The sequence below is a fragment of the Gavialis gangeticus genome, unplaced genomic scaffold, assembly GCF_001723915.1.
Source record: "Gavialis gangeticus isolate Ggan-Ray unplaced genomic scaffold, GavGan_comp1, whole genome shotgun sequence".
Taxonomy (NCBI): domain Eukaryota; kingdom Metazoa; phylum Chordata; order Crocodylia; family Gavialidae; genus Gavialis; species Gavialis gangeticus.
In genome coordinates, this window is record NW_017729031.1 from 95,699,811 (window position 1) to 95,718,164 (window position 18,354).

The 18,354-nt window shown below is 39.8% G+C and overlaps 1 protein-coding gene across 1 annotated transcript in view; it reads left to right on the forward strand.

Annotated features, from left to right (window-relative positions):
* The window catches only part of LOC109301652 (zinc finger protein Helios-like), an 83,240-nt gene extending 65,672 nt beyond the window's left edge, over positions 1–17,568 (forward strand). The window contains exons 4-5 of the mRNA XM_019522890.1: positions 7,064–7,330; positions 17,348–17,568. Coding sequence (XP_019378435.1) covers positions 7,064–7,330; positions 17,348–17,568 — 488 coding nt within the window. The remainder of the gene's footprint in view (positions 1–7,063; positions 7,331–17,347) is intronic.
* The last annotated feature ends 786 nt before the right edge of the window (positions 17,569–18,354 follow it).

Here is an 18,354-nt window from a genome sequence, read left to right on the forward strand (position 1 = left end):
AAATTTAGTCTAGTTCCCTGGTGGGAAGGCTCTTTTATATATATATATATATATATATATATATATATAAAATCATTATCGTTGCTATAATTTTTAGACTTTGTGTGTTTTAGAAAGCATTTAGGAAATCATGTGCTCTTTGAGAAGTAGAGATGCTAATAATTGAAACAATGAGGTTTTGGTAATTTTAAGTGGCTCCATATATCTGTATCTATACAGAGAGAGAGAGAGAGAGATGGTCCATAGATAGCTGTAGCATCAGCATTTCCATGACCAATTTTTAGGTTTTGGGTGCCTCTTAAAAAAAAAAAAAAAAAATACTATGTGATCTTAAAAATTCACTTTGGGGTTAATGCTGTCACAGTTTAGTGAATTAGTGCTGCTTGTGCTTGCTTCTTATAGCTCAAAACCATTTTGACTGATAAGTTGTTTAAATACTTAACATCATCCAGTTCTGTGTGAGAGTCAAGAAAACTACCGAAAACATCAAACTTAATTTTTTTTTCCTGTCCAAATCACAAATAATTCCATGCATGTTTAAAAAAAAAATTGTCAGAACAAGCCTGATGATTAAGGAAACTCATTCCTATAGTGTATAATACACACATTTGCATAAGACTAATTGTTTGCCCAAATATGAACGTGCAAATTCCGTTCATGTGCAAACTGTCTGTATGCATCTGAGGGCAAATTTAGCCTCAGGATTTTCTCTTGAAGGATTTTACATCCCTGCATAATTGTATATATTTTGCTACATCAGTTGCTGGCACAAAGGGTTTGATGAAAAGCTCACTGAAATCAGAGTAGACAGACTTGCCTTAATTTTAAAGGGCACTGATTCCAACCAACATTTAAGACCAGATTCTGCCACTCCTACTCTGGGTGAATAGTTTATTGATCCATAAGTAATCTCTTTGATTTCCATTGGACTAGTCTTTAAATACTATTCAAACTGAGTAAAGGGTAGGAGAATTGAGTCATATATTGGAAAAGGAATGGCAGTCTTAACTCAGAACTTGTTCGAAGTGTGGGTTTCACTCAGAGCCCTTCCCACTACTATAACTTTGTTTTTTCTGTCTGAGTATTTATATAAGTTTGTATAGACAGTTGGGTCTCTGAAAGTCGTTCCACAGGTTTCACTGCCACAGTCTCTCCATTCCTTGCATTTTGCATTGGGCAGTTGGATCAGGAGAAAGGGCACAGTGTTAAAAACAGAGCTGATAAACTCCTGCCATGAAACTAACTTGAACCATACTGGGTGTAACAGACTAATTCCTCTGACAAATCTGAATCATGCTGGCACTGAATTCAACAGAAGCCACAGTGTTGATATTTATTGGAAGTAGGATTAAGTTTGGGGTTCTTCAGTGTTATTACAAAATCCAGGTGTAGACAGAGAGTTTCAAAGGGGCTTAAGTTAAGCATCGGGTTTTCCACTGCATTTAGTTAGGCACCTAATACCTGCTGGGCTCTTCTAGAGTATCCCAGAGGCAGCACGAAAAAACTTTTGTAATCTATTGCTAAACTGTTTTTCTTAACCAGTTGAGAAGCTTTTTCCAGCGCTCTCCTCCCCCCCTTCCACACACCAGCACAAAGCTATTGAAATCAGTAGTGTTACATGGAGTCCCACCACCTGAGTTGTTTCTGGTCAGTTGTGTGGGCAAGAGCTTGATCTTGTTCATGGTGTCATAGCTGGTAAGCAAAGTGTCTGGGTGCACATGACAAAATTTGAAATAGTGGCTCTTAACTAACTTAAGAGAATTGAGTAACTCCCCTTTCTTTGCTGACAGAATTCATCCTTTTCCTGGGTACAGCTCATTCATTCCATCCAGAAATAACTTTATCTTTTAGACTCCTCCTAAAAATATTCTCAGGGAGTAATCATTTACCTTTGGAATGTACAATTTTGCACAAGCACCAAAATGTTTCCCAGAAAATTTTAAAGGAGAAATTGCCGACACAACAGGCTGAACGTTCTTGGTTTCCCTCTCGTTTCCCAGTTATATAGTGATGTGGTATGCTATCCATGCCCCTGGTTGCTCTCACTTTATTTCTGCATCAGCATTACATGAAAGTAGCTTTTATTGATACATATTTTTTGGGAGTAACTCCTGATTTTATGCCAGAGTAAGTACAAGGAGAATTAGGCCCTAAATATATATATTTCAGGAACAAAGTGTAATTTCCAATAAATATACTTAAATGTGCATTTGTTTGCCAAGTGGTGTTGCTTCTCTCCTGGGTTATGAGAAAACAAATTAATACATTTCCTACTCTTTCTCTGTCCTCTGCCAGCATGCACACTCCTGGTATACATGCTTTTCTGGGTGAGAGAGTTTTTGCAGGAGCTCCTTGCATCTTGAAGGTTGCAGTGTTGTTAGGCCCAGAGTTACTATAAAATCTCTTTAATGAAGAGCCAGATTCTGCCCTTAATAAGAAGCTCAGGATTTGACTTTTTCTTTCATGCTGATACAGGGTACCAGTATAAAGTGTATTTACACTCGCATCACAGCCTCTTCTCACTTCAAGCACAGTGTAGACAGTCACATTTTTGAGTCTCCTTGTACTGGTAGAAAGGATCTTGGAGTAAATATGGATGGGGCCCTCATTGTCTCTAGCACCATCAAGCAAGTGAAGAGTGTGAGTGGCTGTGTGCTTTTAAAAAGGCGGACAGGAGGCATAATTCCATTATGAACAGAACTGACAAACTTTTTACTTAATTTCAAAATTACAAGGCAATTCTGACATTCTTGACTTTGCCAGTTGTGCCTTGAGAATTGAATCATGTTGCATTCTGGTCAAGGCTTTTTAGAACAAACCCTGAGTGCTGTCTGTTCCACTCCATTTAGATACATACTGGGTTAAGAAAATGTAGGATTTCCTTAACTCTGTATCTTAGCTTTATCTGTCCAAAATAAATGTTCTATCAGTAGGAAATGTTATGCTTTCATTTGTCTTATGTTGGGGTAATGTCACGCATTACTATCCCCATACTTTTTTTAAATGATGATCCTCATTCTTAAGCAATGTACCTCTTAGTTCCACCTGGAGATCAGGATTCCTAATGAGACTCTAGGGTTTTTTCCCAATCTGATTTTTTTGCTGTGGAGGTAAATTTCCGTAATGGAGGATGAAGTGTAGAACAGGGTGACCTGTAACTTTGAGTTGGGGGAGAGTGTGGAGACTGTACAGGGGTAGGGTGGGGCTTTAAATAGATACATTTTAACATCCACCATTACTTTCCTGGTGATAGTTCCACTACTTTACCTGTAAAAAAAAATAAATAAATAAAATAAAATAAAATGTTTGGGCACTAAAATCCTACCCAAATACTGTTTAATATGGCATTATTGATTAATTAGCACAAGACAGCATTATTGAGTGATGTTGAAAACAATTATTGTCACATTGTAAACTAACGCCAACTAGATGGTGCTACTTGGAAAGAAAGGAAGGAAAGCTAGTTGTGTTTGGTGACTGCTTGCTGTTAGCTTCATGTTTACAGGTGTCTGTTTGTGAGTTTCTCCCAGAAAGGTGGTGTCACAGTGTGAAAGTGGCATGACCTTTGATAATGGAAAATGGAAGCGAAAGGGAAGAAATCTGTATTAACTAGGAAAAATCATTTGACTGCCGATTTTAGATTTGGAAAAGGCTGTATGAGATTTGACATTTTATACCTGAGGTGGTCTTTTGCTGGGGGTGGGGGGAGGAGGGTTGTAAAGGGGAGCTGCTGAAAAGTTTAAACTTTTGCTTAAGTATTCATTTATTTTGCATGGCCAGATGGGAGAATTTTAAGTCAGCAAGAAGAAAGAAAAGAGGCTTATGGAGAAATGTGTTTGGGGACTTTGTACAATACATAGTAGGCATAAACATGGCTTTTATATATCATTTTTCTTCTTAACACAAGTCGTGTATTTTATTAAGTTTTATGGTAGCAGGTAAAAACAAAAAAGTTAAATTTGGGGGATGAATAAAGGAGAAGGTACAAACTACTTTATACATGTGTTTGTGTGCAAAATGTTACACAAGGCTGCTGCACACAAGTATATGATGTAAGGCAATGGGGATGACCTGATTAGCAAAGCCCTCATGAAAAGCTGAGGAGATCCCCACTGTAGCAGCATTCCCTTCCTTGGAGACCTGCAATTTTCCCTTAAGTCCCAGATGAAGGAAACCTTCACAGAGCAACAAGCACTAATGGCAGGCTTTTGAAAATGGCAGGGACAGAGCCAGAGGTAGGTGGTGGGGGTGTATAAAAACACTTCAAAGAGCTGAGATGGTCTTCGCAGCTTCATGTATATAGACTAGGGAGGCATGCTAACAAGTTATATTTGGAGGATAGGGAGTATTGTGCATTTGGAAGGTTGTGTTGCATCGAACAGCTAGCTCTGTTTTTGTTTTGCTGTTTATCCTATTGGATGTGAGCCAGTATTCAGCAGAAGGAGGCAGTAGGGTAAGATAAAATAAGATGCTGACAACACCCTTTCCATTTCTAAGTGCTTAGGGCCTTATTTTCTGAGGTACTGAGCAACTGAAGGTCCCATAGATTGAAAGACGAGTTGTGAATATTTGGTACCTATTAAATAAGATGTATAGTGTTTCAGATCCAAGATAGAAAATATTGTATAAACATACATGGAAGATGCAAATATGTCTCTTGTATGTCTGCATAATGTGTGAACTGTATTTGGAATAATTTTTCATATTCTTGCTGTATACGGCTTTAGGGCTTGTCTTGTGATTGGGGCACAGCACTTGGGATCAGGAGAGTAGGGTTCTTTTCATGGCTTCACCACAGACTACCTGTGTTGCCTAGTGTAACAAATTTCTGTTACATAGCAGACAGTTATTTTGGCCCTCCTTGTCAGACATGCTCCATCCGTCCCATGCCAGCTGTTTCAATGGGAGCCACAAGTTCTCAGCCTTTAAAACTGCTTGTCAGGAGTAGAGCCTTTGCCCCAAACATAAATCTTACCTTGGGATGTGGTGGGGGTGGAGGGTTGGCTATTCATGCTTAAAACTCAAGGATTATTTATTGTGGGATAGATTTGGTTCTGAGCTGTGGCAAAGGAGCAAAGAATTTTAATTCTTTCTCCTTTCCTCCCATCCTATTTCAGGAGGTATGGGAATGGGCAGTCAGCACTTGAGACACTATCAGTATCTACTGCTGCATAAGCAGGGACTTGCGATAAAATCGCAGTATAAGCCCTCTGTGTGGCATTGTTTCTCTTCTTAGCAACAATTTCTGCGTGAAAACAAAAAATACCTATTGCCTTCTGTAAATTAAGAGCTAAAATGTTTCATAATATAAAAGGTTGGTTTCCTGTTTTGATGGCAAGACTTTATTCCGATACTAAACCACTGTGATCTGTTTGTCCTTGTTCTATGTCGGCTTTATTATAATGTTCATGACTTAGCTCTCATTAGTATCTTGATGGATAGGAGATGGACTTCAGCAATTGTATGATTAGAAAGTCACATCTTGTTATTATCTGTTCTCTTGTGTTTTTGTCCATATCATTATACCTTTCCTAGTGATGATACTAATGATTTGAAACTGTAACATCGACACAGGTGTCTGAACCTTATCTTTTTTTTTAACAATGGGATGAAGGAAGAGACCCTTAAATGTAGCTAATGGGATTAGTTTATCTGTTTCCTGCATGGGGGACTGGATAGCTCAGTTGGCAATGCTATACAGATAGAACTTTTACATTGAATTTTAGTCTTTCAGATTTAACCTCAGTCCTATCTGACTTCTGCCTTTTAGCCCACATAAAATGAGATTAGAGATGCCTGTCCAGTCTTAGTGAACATATCTGTATTGCAGATCTACTGCTATAATTGGCACCTTTATGAGGGTCTTAACAGAAGCTGAATATTTACCTAGATGTGGAGGCTGAAATACCTGCTTTTGAAGCTGATTCTCTGGTCAGAAATTACGCTTATTGTCAGGCCAGTGTTTCTTCTTGCTGACAAAGCTACATCTGGTCTTTAGATAGACAGCATGACTCTGGACAAGTTACTCCAGCAACTTTCATGAATTGCTTAGTGTTTCAGATGTGTGTGTCTTACGTTAGGGGTAGCTAAGCATACTAATACACTGAATTGATGGATTTGATCAGAGGTGCCCCCACAGCACTCCATTAACTTCTTTAGGATTTGGATAATTCCCTGAGGACCTAATTCAAAGCTTGATTGAAGTCAGTGGAAAGATTCCCAGGCTGTACTTCAGTCTAACAGGGCAAACAAGCAAACATGAGAAACAATAGAATGCACTTATCCCATTTGTATACATGAACTGTGAACCAAAACACAGCTGGCACAGTAAGTCTCATTTGCCTTGGCAATCCTCCATTACATGATTAAGGCACTGCCAGCAGAAAAGCAGAGATTCATGTATCATCTCTCTCCTCTATCATGAAACATGTCTGTGCAAGAACTGTGATTTGGAGATTATCTACACACCACACATGCCCTGCTTCATTAAATCATTGCATTTTGAACTCTTGTAAGGAGAGTTCATTTCTATGTACTTACTGACTGTGTAGTTCCCTCTCTCACTCTGAAAGACTGCACATAGATAAATACACAAATGCTGGGGCTAAGTATGTAGGGATAGGTGAATATTTTTGACAACTTGTTCCTTGAGCACAAAGAATGCAGTACCACTTACATTTAATGTTTGTATGGAAGGAAGGTGGTTCTTATGGTTTAGATAATAGACTGGGGTGTAGGAGATCTGGGTTCAATTCCTAGTTCTGTCATGAAATCTCTGGGTGACCTTGGGGCAAGTCGCTTCATTGAGCTTTAGTTCCCTGGCTGTAAAATGTGGATAAAAGTGTTTATTCCTTCAACTTTATCGCTTCTCAGATTGCAGATCAGTTGGAGTGGGGTTTATGGCCACCATATGCATATGCAGTACCTCGCACAATGGGATTCTGATTTTGGTTGGAGTTGCTAGGCACCAATGTAAATAATACTGATATTGGTATTAGCTCATTGGAACTAGGAAAAGATTGATTTTTATTATATATACATATATATTTTTCCCTAATTTCAGCAAATTCAGTAAAGCTAGAAATGCAAAGTGATGAGGAATCTGACAGGAAACCCCTGAACCGGGAAGATGAGCTCAGGGGTCATGATGAAGGAAGCAGCCTGGAAGAACCCCTCACTGAGAACAACGAGATGCTTGATAACAGAAAGATCCAGGATCTGTCAAGCGAGGGAGGAATCCGTCTTCCGAATGGTAAACTGAAATGTGACGTCTGTGGCATGGTTTGCATTGGGCCCAATGTGCTAATGGTACATAAAAGGAGCCACACTGGTAAGCAGCTGAAAGGAAAACTGGTGACTGCCTGTGGCATCTGATGTTGATATTACCTGACAACTATTCTCTTGCCTTTTTATTCATGGGTGACAATGGGCTGGGGAGGGAAAGGATGGATTTGCTTTTTCAAAATTCTGGTGGCATTCTGTTGTTGGCAAGCAAAAAGCTTCCTCAGCATTGAATCCCAACCTTTGCTTCTTAGGCACAGCAAAGAAAAAAAAGTCTGGAAATCAGCCTTTGCTGTTCTTGATCAGCAGCAATATGGTAAAAGTTCAATGCCAGTAAAATTGACAGTATCTGTTTTTGCGTGCCTTTAAAATTAAAAGAAGTGGCCAAAGTTACTAAGTTCACAGCTTTCAGACTTCAAGATGTGAGTCTTTATAAAGATTTTGTGAAAGCCGTGGGCCACACCGAGATCAGAACCCTGGTTCAAGAAAGCACTTAGGTGCTTATTTGTAAACATGTACTTAAGTCTCATTGAAGTTAAGTGCATATTAAGTGCTTTCCTCAATCTGGGCCTGAAGGAATGCCTTCTGCTTTTATCAGAGTTTTGGGGAAAGGTCTTGCTTGCATTTTTTATGCCTTTTCATATTGCTAATGAGCAGAGGGATAATCTATCCTTAGATATTAGGTATTCTACATATATAACTTAACTTCCAAGGTAGAAGAAAAAGCAGTGGGTTAGCATAGAATAAAAATATTTGTATAGTCCCTTCAAATTAACATTTGCAGTAAAGTGGTGTGCACTTGATGACAAAGAAATCAATAGAACCGCTGTACAGAGCTATAATAAATATATAGTTAATGCTCTGTATACAAATTGTATTGATGATATTTAGCATGTATGTATAATGCAAAATACTGCAGTAACTTTTATGATGCATTCATGATTTTAGACAGCAATTACAGCAGGGGAAAAGCATTTCTTAGAGAACTGAAATTTTGATTGACATTTTGACATACCATTACTAGAAAAGGAAGGGTGAACAGTTAAGTATAACTTATATAGCCAACTAAGTTCTCAGTTTTTTGTTAGTCCCTGAAAGTTCTTGATGACATGTACATACATATGAGCATATGTACTAGGTACATCAAAGCCCATTTTTATTTTTAGTGTCCAATTTAGGCAGTCACATAAGATGTTTCTTTAGGTGCATAATTTAAAAAAAGAGGTTTTTTGAGGTGCTGAGCACTGGCAGGTTCTTTACTTACAGTGGATCTGCCATTCTTTTAGGTACCCACTTTTAAACAAGCAAACAGAATGCTTTCTTATGTATATGCAGAGGTAGAGAATGTGTAACACTGGAATTTTCTCAAAGCTATTAAAATGTCCTTATAGAACTATAGCTCTTTCCCCCTGAGGTAGGAAGGCTGTGATTTACTACTCTATAGAGATGATTTGAAGCATGTAGAAATGGCATTTCTTTTATTCTGCACCTCGGCACACTCCTCTTAGTCAACCAATTTGCAATCTAGGCTGCTGCTTCATTCTCCACCATAGGAGGGGATTGCTTGCATGTCCATATCCTTGACTTTAATGGCAAGAGAATAAAATGTTAAAAATACTATATAGGGGGAGATATCTCAAATATAGCATCACATTGTCATTTGGAATGAGCTAGCCTGAAACTTTGGGCATGCCCCTGAGTCCCAGATAATCTGTGGGTATATAGTCCCAGAGGGAACACTGGGAAGGAAGCTATTCTAGCTAGTGAAAGAGGGGAGGCTTATTATGTGTCAGCCCTCACAGACCTCGGGATAGTTCTCATATCCCTTTATTCCCATGAGTTTTGCTGGGCAATGCACATGTGTTGGCACCTGATTCCCCGTTACCCTCCTGCATGGCTTCCTTGAACCATGGCACAATCTGGCCTTCTGTTTGCAATGCATAAATTTAATTTTTTTTTCTGTTCAGAAAATGGAGATGCCTTCCATAGCAGCAGTGTGGCATGCCTTACAAATTGTACACAGCCCTAGTGACCACAATGCTAATCATTGTAATTGCATGTCCTGGGTACCCTGTGTTAGATGCCTCCTTATTTCACTGCATGGTCTGCCTTAATTGCAGCCTCCCTGAGGCAGTCCTCCTCCTTTACTGGAGAAGGATCCCTTGACCCCTTACTGCCCACAGTCAGAGTAAGAAAGTAAACTCTGCCAAACATAGGACACTGGTGCAGATTATTCCTCCCAGAGCAATGGTAAAAGCTATCAATGCTCAATTCAGCTTCAGGTTTGCTCCTAGAACAGCACAGTTTATTCAGGACTTGTAGTAACTTTACAAAGGAGCCCATAATGCTACAGCTGTTTGCAGTCATTACTATAATACATTAAGCCTTTTAAGGCATTGATAATTCAGTTGAAGCATTTGTCCAAAGTCATAGGAGACCCTAAGTTTTAGGATTTCCATGTATTTGTCATAAACAGAAAAATAAACAACAACAACAAAAAAACCAAACCAAAAACAGCCCCTCCTCCCAGACTTCAGCACAGGAATGCAATGTGCATACCTAGACAGTTTATTGAGCTGCAACCTCCCCACTCATTTCATGAGAGCAACATGTAAAGTCTCATTTACTTCCCTTCTCTTTCCACCCTGTCTTGTCTTGTCTTCCAAACCTCACATTACATGTTGCCCACAATAAGTTGCTGACCATAGCATCTGCACAAGATTTCTGTGTTACTGCATAAGCTAGGTAATCAGGTAATATTGTCATCGGATACTCCAGGCACTCTTGTTTGGAGGTATTGAAAGGAAAAAAAAAATGCAGGGACAATAATTCAATTTGAGGAAATAAAACAGGAATTCTGGTGTTTAAAGTGAATCTTTTCTCTTTCTAGTGTTAACCCTTTATGGGCATGAAAGAAACTCATGCCTTCCCACTTTCAGCAAAGCTGATACCACTTATTACATTGATGCTCTTCTGTAGCCATGCCTTTTCCTCAAGTGAGGTGTATGTGATTTCCTCACTTAGTCTGAATAGTAACTTATTCCATAATACCTAGCTCTGCCTGAGTGTTTTTTATCACTTGTTATCAAAGTGCTTTACAAGGAAGATGGGTATCGTTAACCTCATTTTAATGATGAGGAAATTTGAGACACAGATGGATGAAGTGATTTGCCTGTCTTAATAAGACAGGTCATTGGCACAGCCAGGACTGGAACCCAAGTCTCTTTAGTCCAAGTAATGCTGTATCCACTAATCAGTGAAAGTACTCATGATCAAGTTGTTTTTCACTGGGAATAATCACATTAGTCCCCCTATGTTAACCCACATTTACACACTGGTGAAGTGTCTTATTTATTCTGTTCTAGGTGATATGTTTGGGGGACTCTCATACCTTTCTTTTCAATCCATGTTCAGTTTAGTGCCACAAAGTAGAATGAAATAATATTTACCCATACCTGTTGTATACAGATGTACATGATGCTGAGGATTTTTTGCACTTGCACATTCATAGCATAAAATTTAGAGAGCTATTTTAACTTTTGTTTCATGTAGGGAACAGGCTTTTTGGCACAGTTTGATAAGAGAAGAAAAACCCAGTTGTGCTAGTACAGTATTAAAATGATGTTTGTGCTTAATATGATTGACCAGAAACAAATACATACCTTATTAAATGGCTAAAATAATTTCACTCGACTGTCAAAAACAATTTTTGTGAAAGCTTAAAATAATTTAATTTATAAGACAGTTGCAGACACCTGCCTCTTGCAACCTGGAGTTATTTAGCGTAGGATAGAAGGATCAAGGCTGTAGGGTTAAATGAAGGATGAATGTGATATAATAGTCTGAGCATCTCAGTCAGTGGTTCTCAACTTTTTTTAGGGTTATGGCATCTCTCAGTAGGCTTGAGGCACACTTCTGAAAATGCCAGCTCTTAGTTTCCACTCACTTTTTTGACTACAGAAAATTAAGAGAGCAGACCTCAAGAAAGACCACAACAGGTCAGAATGTTTTTCATGGATTCATATTTGAAATCCCTGGCTGGGTCCACACGAGCAGGGGCATGCCTTGACAGCAGCACAAATAGTAGTGGCACAAATTTGTGCTGTTACTTTGTGTCATAGTGCATGCTCCTGCCTGTGTGCTTTGCAGCAGGACCTGTTGTTCTGCTACTCTATGTGCTGTGCCAGGGCAGGAGAGACTGGAGTTAGCCATCCCATGTGCTGAGGCACCCCATGCCCTGGCCAGCTGGTGAGCAGTACCTAGAGATGGGGGAGCAGCTCCTCCATCTCTCTGCATGCTGCAGGGCCGCAGTGTTGAGCCACCCTGTGCCCCAGCCAACTGCTTCCTGCCTGGCTGGGGTGCAGTGTACATCAAGACAGGGGAGCAGGCAGTCTTGGGCTGGCAGCTTCCCTGTTTGTGTGCCTCAGCACAGAGGCTCCACTGAAGAGCCCCCATGCTGAGACACACTGTACCCCAGCCAGCTGTTCCCGTCTTGTGGCACACTGCACCCCAGCCAACCAGGTAGGAGCTGACTGGGGCACAGGGTGCCTCAGCAGGGGGGCTCCACAGTGTGCGTAGATGAGAGACCAGGTCCAATCTCTGCATTTGTTCTGGTGCTTGCCACTTTGGTGTGGTTTGTGCCAGTTTTTTTTTTTTAGGTTATTTTTTTTGCTACCGGGAAATCCCAGTAGCAAATTTTTCCCCGGCATTGCAAATTAGCAGCAGTGAACACTGATTAACATGCAACTGGTGTGGTTTGTGGCACTGTAAAGAGGTTTGAAGCGTCACAAACCACACGTACCTGCATGTCTGGGTCCTGCCCCTGGGTTTATCTTGTGGATCGTGTTTGCAGACCTAATGGTGTTAATATTGCATGACACAGTGGGGCACCCCAGGATCTCAAGGCATTCCGGGGTGCCATGGCACCCAGGTTGAGAATCACTGATCTAGATGAACAAGCTCACAGATATCCAGCATAAGGAATACGGAAATTGAACAAGTTCATCCCTCCCCCTCCCCCTTTTTTTTAGTTCAGGTCATGGTTAATTTTCATGCTTTGCCTGTCAATAGTTTAGTAGTACAGCTATTATTTTATTTATAGTCAGAGAACAAAATGAATTTGGAAGCAGTTGAGGCAACAAAGGAATAGGAGGAAATGTATCTTCCTATGGTTCGATTAAAAAGAAACAAAAAACCTAACATGGAGGATGAAAATCAATTTTACTATCAACACCAAACTAACATTTTTTCCATACCTCTTTGGGCACTGCAATATTTCATGAAGAAGTAAAGATGAGTGTTTTGTAAGTATCCCTCTTTTAGTCTTTTAAATATTCTTATAAGTGCAAACTTACCAGCCAAACCAAAAAGAGTCAGAGTCCCTGGAATGCATTTTCTTTAGCACAAGTCAGATTTTAAAACCTTCCGTCAGCTCATTAACACAAGGGCCGTCTTACACTGTTGTAGTAAGTAAGAGGAACTTTGAGCCAGCATTTAAATGGTTAAACTCATTGTGAAGTACCTTTGTCTTCCATAACAGAAAATGAGACTAGCACTTTTTTGTGAGTTGATTTCAGCGCAACAACTTGTGGAAAAAGCTGTTGCTCAAAATTTTTGGAATCTAGCTGTCAATTCTCATGTGAGCAGTAATTTGGTATACCAATGCCTGCATCTCCTTAATTTCCATTAAAAAATCTCCAGGGTACATGTAGCGTTCTTTAAAAAGTATATTTCATGGAGAAAGCAATTGGTTGAATTTGGAACCATTTTCCCCACTTTCTTGAAGGCTAGAACGTAAAATTTCTCTCCTACAGTGCTTTACTGGCCCTGTGTGTTTTGAGTCTCGGTACAAAAATTTGATCAGTTTTGATTTGCTCCTTGTCCTCAGTTCAACTGCTGTTTTTTATGCAGAAAATATCAGATGTATTTCACAGTGGTGTGAAATACAAAGAAGGATAACTCATACTGAAACTTCTGCACAGCACTTCCGTGATAAGGTAGATTGACTATATGTCGAAGTTCTCCAGTTTATGCAGAAGTCATTTGCTTTTTGAGACCATGAAATACTATTTGAATACTTGAAAATATTAGTATAAAGTTAGTCATTAGATAGTGATTTTGATTTGTATCATTTCAGATTATCAAAATAGTATGAATATGCAAAGTAAAAGGGTCAAACTTAAAAATAGTTACAAAGGTCTAAATTCGACAATCCTTACTTTACCATAATTTTCAGATACCAATTCACCTTTGCCCCTTGTAATGTTTTACGTTGGCATAAATGACAAGTGCAGAACACTATGCAATCGAGAATGCTAGGTACTGGTGTAGATAACTACACAAGAGGTACATATGGAAAGTTAAATGGGCTTTGTGGTCATTTTGCTTTAGTTAGGATTGAAGTATTTAGGCTTTGTGTACACATAACCTTCCTTCCTCTGTTGCCAGAACTGCTTGTGGCAGACATCAGCTGACACTACAGTGCCACAAGTCCAAGTGTATCCATGTGTTTATGGCATCTTGTTTGTGGTTGTGCTCCACAGCTGTGCTACAAGTGTGCAAACTGCACCTTAAGAAAGCACTTGCTGCTGAAGGAACTAGGGCAGAAACCTTTTGCCAGACTCTGGACAGAGGCAAAAACCTTTAGTTCACTCGGCGCAAGTGATATAACTGTCAGGAGAAAGGAGGGTTTGTCCACAGCAAGAAAGGTTTAGGTGTGAACACCCTTAAAGTTTTGCCAGCAGCACTGGAGTTTTGCCAGCAGAACTTTATAGTGTAGGCTAGGCCTTAATTACACAATTGTTAAATAATGGTTTGACTTTGCCTTTGCCTTTGCCTTTGTAGGAGCAAAAGAATTTTTAAAGTATCATCATAATAGTCTACAAACAGAATGATGTCAGGAAAGGGAAGGGAGTGAGTCTGAAGTGATTATTTCCCTTTTTGGGTGAGGGGGAAGAAAAACAAGGATTTGTTTTTCAAAAATAGCTTGAATGCCTATCAAAAAAATCAAAGGTCTGCCCAAGACAAGCAGCCCATCAGACTACCATGGGTCTTATTATAACCCATCTCTTCTTATAACGAACAACACACAAGGAAATGATGCATCTAGCATCACATCCTGCCACCTTTTATCTCCCACAGCCTGAATGACCAGGTATCCACATACAGCAGGAAGCAGCCTTCAACACTGGTCCAGGGTGAAGCTTCAAAATTATACCATCTGGAGTCAGGAATGGATGTCTTAAGCAGTCTGTCACCACATCCCTTGAATGCCTGCTATGCTCAAATTTCAGTTTCTGAGACTGCTGACAGGCATTCCATTAAAGGTGTGATGGGATCTCATCTGCAATCCCAACAGTCATGCTTACTGCCATGCCACACGTACATGGCAGGAGGTGCAATTTGTAGGATCAGGGATCAGATCCCAATAGTGTCTTGTTGCTTTTGCAGGGGGAGCCTGGTATCATGATCATTCAGCTGATTGGTGCTCCTAGCTTTGGCAGTCCACTGGAGCCTTTTGCTTTAGTGTGCGTCTGCGGTTGGGAGTGCTACTCAGATGATCAGCAAGTGCATATAACAACTTTGTAATTGATTCCCATTGTACCTGAAATTGAACACGTGACCAGTGCTGATCAGCTTATCAGTGCTCCAATACCCAGGAGTATGCCAGAGCCCTTCAAAATATAGGTGCGCGCTTGAGGCTGGAGGTGTCTGTCAGCTGACTTGTACTCCCAAACACAGGAACACACTAGAGTGAAGTGACTGGTGCTCCCAGCTGTGGTAGCACATGGGAGCCCTTCAAGGCTCTGATGTACTCCTAGGAGTCTTGAAGGGTTCCTGTGCACTCCTGAGACTGGGAGCACTGTTTGGTGCTGACCATGTTTAGCTTAAGGTGCAATGAGAACCAGCCGCAAAGTTATTACACATATTTTGAATAATAGTTTTATGGCTTATTCCCTGTTTTATGACTCCATTAATTGCCTGAATGTCTGGCTTGGTTACTACTTAAGATGTGATTAACTGGTTAATCACATCTGAAGTATAATGTCTGCTGGAGGCCTAAGTGAAAAACTTTTCTGTTCTCAAAAGTCAAAAGAGAAGTTACAAGAATATCAAGGTTTTTATTTTGCCTGTAAGGAAAGAATAATAACCAAGGAAGCGCCTAAATCCCAGCAGAGAATGGGGAACGGTAAAGTTATTGCAAAGAGGGTCATGGCAGGTGAGTAGGAACAACTTCTATTGGATACGTGAAAATCAGGAAACAGGTGGAATCGTGAATTTATCAGGATTAGTATGCTAGAATCTAGAAATTTCCATAAGGCATTCAAAGCATCCAGTGACATAGACATAGTCATGAAAAAACTTGAGTGGATTATTTTGTTATTCAGGACTCACCTTTTAAAGTATGAATTTCAGTAGATATTTGTTTCTTATGTTTATTATAGCAAATGTAAAACTTGGTCAATAATGTAAATGTGTGACCAGAACTACTGACTGCCCTACATGCCTGAAGTTTAATGAGGTGGCAGGAAACAAATGATTGAATGGACTGAAGTAAAGAAATAGTTGTTTAAGTAAAATGTAAACCTTATGAAGACATAAATAGTTAGAAAAGGAGGGATTCATGCAATTCTTAAAAGGTGCTGAATATTAGAGTAGTCAGGATAAAATTAGCCACCAAGTCAGTCTTTGTTTGTTGATGTGGAAGAATAAAACATGATTAAATGACAGTTCTGCAATGAAGATGTATTTGATGTCATCAGTGTTAAAATGTATCAACATAGTAATTTAAATTCCTCTTCCAGGATTTTGGAAACTCTTTAATGTTAAAGTCTGTTCACATCCAGAAACATCAAATATCAGTTAGTAGCTTGTTGGTTATTCTATAAAAACCTGATTTAAAAATAAGAAACTTGCCACTTTTTTTAATGCTTACAATATGTTTGTTTCAATATAGTGCACAAGCGTATGGTTGAGTCAGGGAGAGATGACTTGTTTAAACTGATGTCAACAGGTAGTAGACATATAATGCAAGCCCTAACCCGAAGTAACTTTGTACTGTTAGTGTGGAATCAATTATAAAGATCAAGGGTGAAACTCTACCAATGCTGGATCAGTCTGTCCACATGTGTGTTGCAGTGGGCATTTGCTAAAAGCAAGCCAGCCTGTGCTTGGCAAGCATAGCAACTGGTTTCTCCATTCCTGCTCCTACTATCATTTATATGACTATAACACTAATGTAAATTACCAGATGGTATCTAATAATCTATTCATACCCTTAAAGAATCATAGAAATGTAGGTCTGGAATAGACTTTGAGGAATCAAGCCTTTGCTTTGACAACTGTATACGTGAAGGGCTGCTAAAAGTTGCTGGAAGTGAAGTGTGAGGAGGAAAATCTGAAGGATTTTAAGAATCAACATTGGTATTAATGAAAATTGTGTGTCAAACTTGTGGATTTGGGCTTGATTTTGATTTACAATTATTTCCCCCCTTATACCATTCTGCAAGCATAAAATAAGACCTTAGAGGGATTTAAAATAAAATATAAAGAAAGAAATGGACATTTTAAGGCTGAGGCCTTGATATCTGTCCAGAGTAATTTTTTTTGGTTGGTACCAGACACATTTTAAAGATGGACCTATAACCAAGATTGTTGTAGGGCCATAGGGGTAATAGCACAAAGCCACAGTATTGGGCCTGTATTTTTCCAATGTCTAGCTGAAGCACCTAAAAGATACTGAACACCCACTGCATTGAAAAAACAGGCACTCCGGTTAAAACATCTCATGTGGGGTGCCTAAAAACAGAAGCACCCCAAATCTGTATGCTAATCTTTACCCAGGATGCTATGTAATTTATAGCCTCTAATATTAGCATAATCGGTTCTACAATTATTTGAGTAGAACAATTTACATTGTAGAATGAGTTGCATCAAATTTAAACCAAATGATAGAGTTGACTTAGATCAGGCCACACTATATATTATTACAAGCAATGGGATGTTAGGTCTATAAATTTTGTAGTTGATTTCTTGACAGTTCTGACCACTATATTCTCTCCTCTAGGTGAACGCCCCTTCCACTGTAACCAGTGTGGAGCTTCTTTTACACAGAAGGGGAACCTGCTGAGGCATATCAAGTTACACTCTGGGGAGAAACCTTTCAAATGTCCCTTCTGCAGCTATGCCTGCCGCAGAAGGGATGCCCTCACAGGACACCTCAGGACACACTCTGGTGAGTCTTCATTGTCCCCTCTCCTTCATTGTTTCTTTCTTTGTCACTGTTAAAGGAGAATAAGCCATGAAATGGCAAACATGGTTTGGTTGCTTTAGCAGTCCCTCAGGTAACTCTCCCTGCACTTGACGCAAGCCTAGATTTAAATCAGAAATTTGTGGCTCAGCCCATGAATGAGCTCCTTCATTAATGGTGGTATGTATCCCTTTGAATGTCTCATTGGGTGCATCCCTAATACAATGTCAGATTGTTTTGACGTCCTAGGCCCAGAGCAGCTGGAAATTCCGCAGATTGATCAAGAAAAATTAGGTATTGAACCCTGTACTCTACAAGCCATAGTTGGTGTCGTCAGCAATACAGTATGATCTCTAGCATGGCACATTGATGGGTCTTGAGTTGGCTCAAGGATTTGACTCTTAAGTTACAGATCCATCTGCAGAAATTGCAGGTCTTCCTGCAGGAGAGAGTGGGCTTTAGGCTGGGATCCCTCTCCTTTTTTCCTTCCTCCACACTTCTCTGCTTCGAGGGCAGGGCACTTTTCCTTGCAACAGGCTGCTGCTTGGTTGAAATTCTAGTGCCATTGGAGTTCATTAGCAACCAGCTCCTCCCAGCTCTTGATAGCGGAATCCATTTTCCTTAGGTATGCCTTCAGTGTGTCCTTGTAGTGTTTCTTCTGGTCGTCACAAGCACTCAGCCCACAACTAACCTGGGAGTAGAACACTTGTTTTTAGATTCGATCTACACAAAAGGTTTGATCCAATAAAGTTGGTGCTTGAGGGTCACGGACTCAATTTTGGTGAAGCTGGCTTCAGCAAGAATGCTGGCATGTGTGTGGTAAT